This window comes from Otolemur garnettii, unplaced genomic scaffold (genome assembly GCF_000181295.1).
Source record: "Otolemur garnettii isolate 467f Iridium unplaced genomic scaffold, OtoGar3 scaffold00018, whole genome shotgun sequence".
Lineage (NCBI taxonomy): Eukaryota > Metazoa > Chordata > Mammalia > Primates > Galagidae > Otolemur > Otolemur garnettii.
The window spans coordinates 6,368,470-6,371,495 of NW_003852413.1; the positions used below are offsets into that span (position 1 = coordinate 6,368,470).

Consider the following 3,026-nt stretch of genomic DNA (forward strand, 5'->3'; position numbering starts at 1 on the left):
ACACTGGAATCTAGTCCCACAGGAGCAGGGGCTTTGTCTGTCTGTCCCTGAAGAGGGCTTGGCACACAACCGCTCGCTAAATAGGACCGTCTGGCCAGACTCCACCAGGCTGAGCAATCACTTAAGCACCTCAGGGTGCTGACATCTTGCCTGAGGAGGGTACCCCCCATACCTCTATATCCTGGTCTGCTGGAACTGGGAAGAAGCTGGGGACACAGTCACAGGAAGGTGGCCTGCTTAAAAAACCCCACTGTTCAGGGCCAGGTACAGTGGCTCATGCCTGTAATCTTAGCACTCTGGGAGGCTGAGGCAGATGGATTGCCCTGAGCTTACAGGTTCAAGACCAGCCTGAGCAAGGGTGAGACCCTGTCTCTAAAAATAGCTGGGTATTGGGTGGCACCTGTGGCTCAGTGAGTAGGGTGCTGGCCCCACATACAGAGGGTGGTGGGTTCAAACCTGGCCCCGGCCAAACTGTAACCAAAAAAATAGCTGGGTGTTGTGGTGGGCGCCTGTAGTCCCAGCTACTTGGGAGGCTGAGGCAAGAGAATCGTCTAAGCCCAGGAGTTGGGAGGTTGCTGGAGCCGTGATGCCCCAGCACTCTACCAAGGGCAATAAAGTGAGACTCTGTCTCTAAAAAAAAAAAAAAGCTGGGTATTGTGGCGGGTACCTGTAGTCCCAGCTACTCAGTAGGCTGAGGCAAGAGAATCACTGGAGCCCAAGAGTTTGAGATTACTGTGAGCTATGACACCATGGTACTTTACTGAGGGTAACAAAGTAAGACTCTGTCAAAAAAAAAAAAAAAAAAAAAAACCCCACTGGACTTAAATATGTAGCTGAGCAAGTTTCTTCCCCGGCTTCCTGCCTGCTCTGCAGGGGGTCAGGTCCTATTAACCAAGGACACCGGGAGCCACCACAGCCCAGGAGCCCCCAGGCTATAAGCCAGGGCAGCACTGGGCCCTGCTTATAGCACCCAGTGTGAGAAGGGAGATGAGGCGAGGAAAGTGAAGCAGGTTTGGAGACCCCATTCAAGGTGGAGAAGCAGGAGAACACAGGCCAGAGTTCCTGAGCAGCCCCACCTCCCTCCCTCCCGGCACACTGCTGAGACCTCCTCTCCAGGTTTCGACATCAGCCTTTTCTAGTCTTGCCTGTCACCTAATTTATGAGGGTGACTCAGGGCTTTGCGGCTCTGCTGGAGCTCCAGGAGGGTGGCCCAGTGCTGGTCCCACATGGCTAACTCCTGCCCTGCCCCAAAGAAAGGCTTCACCATGTCCAGGCTGGGTGGTGTTAAACCCAACAATGCTGACCTGCTCCCTGAGCCAAGTCCCATCAGAGTACAGGAAGGTGTGGCTAGGCAGAGTCCCCAGCTGGGGAGGATGCAGCGAGAGAAGGGGCACACTGAGGCTACTGGTCTCAGTGGCAATAAGAAGGTGTGCAACGAGGCCCAGAGACCCAGAACACTGGTGGGTTTGGGAACTCCTGAATAGGTCTCCACCTGGACCTGCCCCACACCTGTCACACCCAACCTCTCCCTCACCCAACCCTGCACATCCACTCTTACCAGCTGAGGGGTCTGCCTTAGTGAGGACAGTGAAGTCGATGACACGGGAGGTGAAGTCGAAGGCCGTCTGCTGGCCATCATGGACCACTGAGATGCAGTGGCGGTCCCCATAGCTGGCCCGTGGCATGCCACCCTGGAATATGGTGAAGGGCAACCTGGCAGGCACAGAGGAGTGGGGGGTGGGCCTGGCATGCAGGACCAGCCTTTGTGTCAGATCCCTGGGAGGGGGGGACGGTCTCAGGGTGACCACTCAGTCAAGGTGCTAAGGAGGGGCTGGCTGGACCCCATTTCTTCCTGAATGCAACAGCCCAGGAAGTTGGGGGTTAGTAGGGGCACCCAGGCCAAGGGTTCTGAATCTCAGCAGCCCCTTCTGGTAACCCTGAGTGCTCCCCCAATCATCTTGTCTGGAGCTGCTGGGTGGCGCCTGTGGCTCAAAGGAGTAGGGTGCTGGCCCCATATGCTGGAGGTGCTGGGTTCAAATCCAGCCCTGGCCAAAAACCGTAAAAAAAAAAAAAAAAAAGGAAATGGAGCTGCTGCTAAAGGAGTTTAAAATCTGCTGATCGAAATCACCTCTCTGGGAGGGTGGCAGTAGGCAGGAGTGGGAATAACTTTTGTAGGAGTTGAGCCACTTAGTGGCAAGTCTACCCTTCTCTCCTATCCCAGTGTCCAAGACCCCACCATGGGACCTGAAGGTGTTCGCTAGCCACTGTCTCCCCAAGCAGAAGCCTGAGCAGCCTTCCCAGCCCTCCAGGAAAGTTCTAGAAAGAGGACAGAGCACCAATACATACCCCTGCTTGGTGGTCAGCCAGAAGATTTTGGTAATAGCTTTGCAAGGAAATGGACCTAAAAGAAAACGAATTAGCTTGAATGGCTCCCCCCACTCACAGACATGTGCTAGTCCTCACAGGCACAGATTTTTCATGCCCACACCCAGATGGTTCAGCTACGCCTGGGAGAGTTGCTCTGAGTGGTTCCCTGAGAGAGCCACACTGGGCATCAGGAAACCTGCTGTGTGGCTTTTTTTATTTCCCCAAAATACTAAGGGGATACCAATGCTTTTGTTGTATGGTTTGAATTTGTGCCCATGGCCCAAATGGTGTCCAGCGTATCCATGTGTTGTGAGGCTTTAGACAAACCCTTTCCTCTCTCTGGCCCCAAGATTTGGTACTATGAATTGGGCACCCCACACCTGGACATGGGCTCAGGGCCAGGCTCAGCAGGAGGGGGAACACTCACCATAAGGCACGAGGCTGCGGAGGGGCTCTGGGTGCTGGGTGTCTCTGGACATGGACCACTGGCAGTAGCTGCCATCAGAGTGACAGCTGACAAGCAGGCGGCCATCCCGCTGCCAGCAGACACTCTCCAATTGCTTCAGAGGAAGAGAAGGACAGAGAGAATAGCTGGCTGAGATGGGGGCGGCATTCCCATTGCCTGTACCCCGGTTTGTTTGTTTTTTTTTTTTTTTTTT

At 54.5% G+C, this 3,026-nt stretch overlaps 1 protein-coding gene across 4 annotated transcripts in view; it reads right to left on the minus strand.

The window, feature by feature from the left end:
- The window catches only part of LLGL2 (LLGL2, scribble cell polarity complex component), a 45,020-nt gene that overhangs the window by 8,226 nt on the left and 33,768 nt on the right, over nt 1–3,026 (minus strand). For all 4 annotated transcript variants that reach the window (XM_023511158.1, XM_023511157.1, XM_012803210.2 and 1 more), the window contains exons 8-10: nt 2,795–2,927; nt 2,347–2,401; nt 1,559–1,713 (exon numbers count right to left, since the gene is read on the minus strand). In XM_023511158.1, coding sequence (XP_023366926.1) covers nt 1,559–1,713; nt 2,347–2,401; nt 2,795–2,927 — 343 coding nt within the window. The remainder of the gene's footprint in view (nt 1–1,558; nt 1,714–2,346; nt 2,402–2,794; nt 2,928–3,026) is intronic.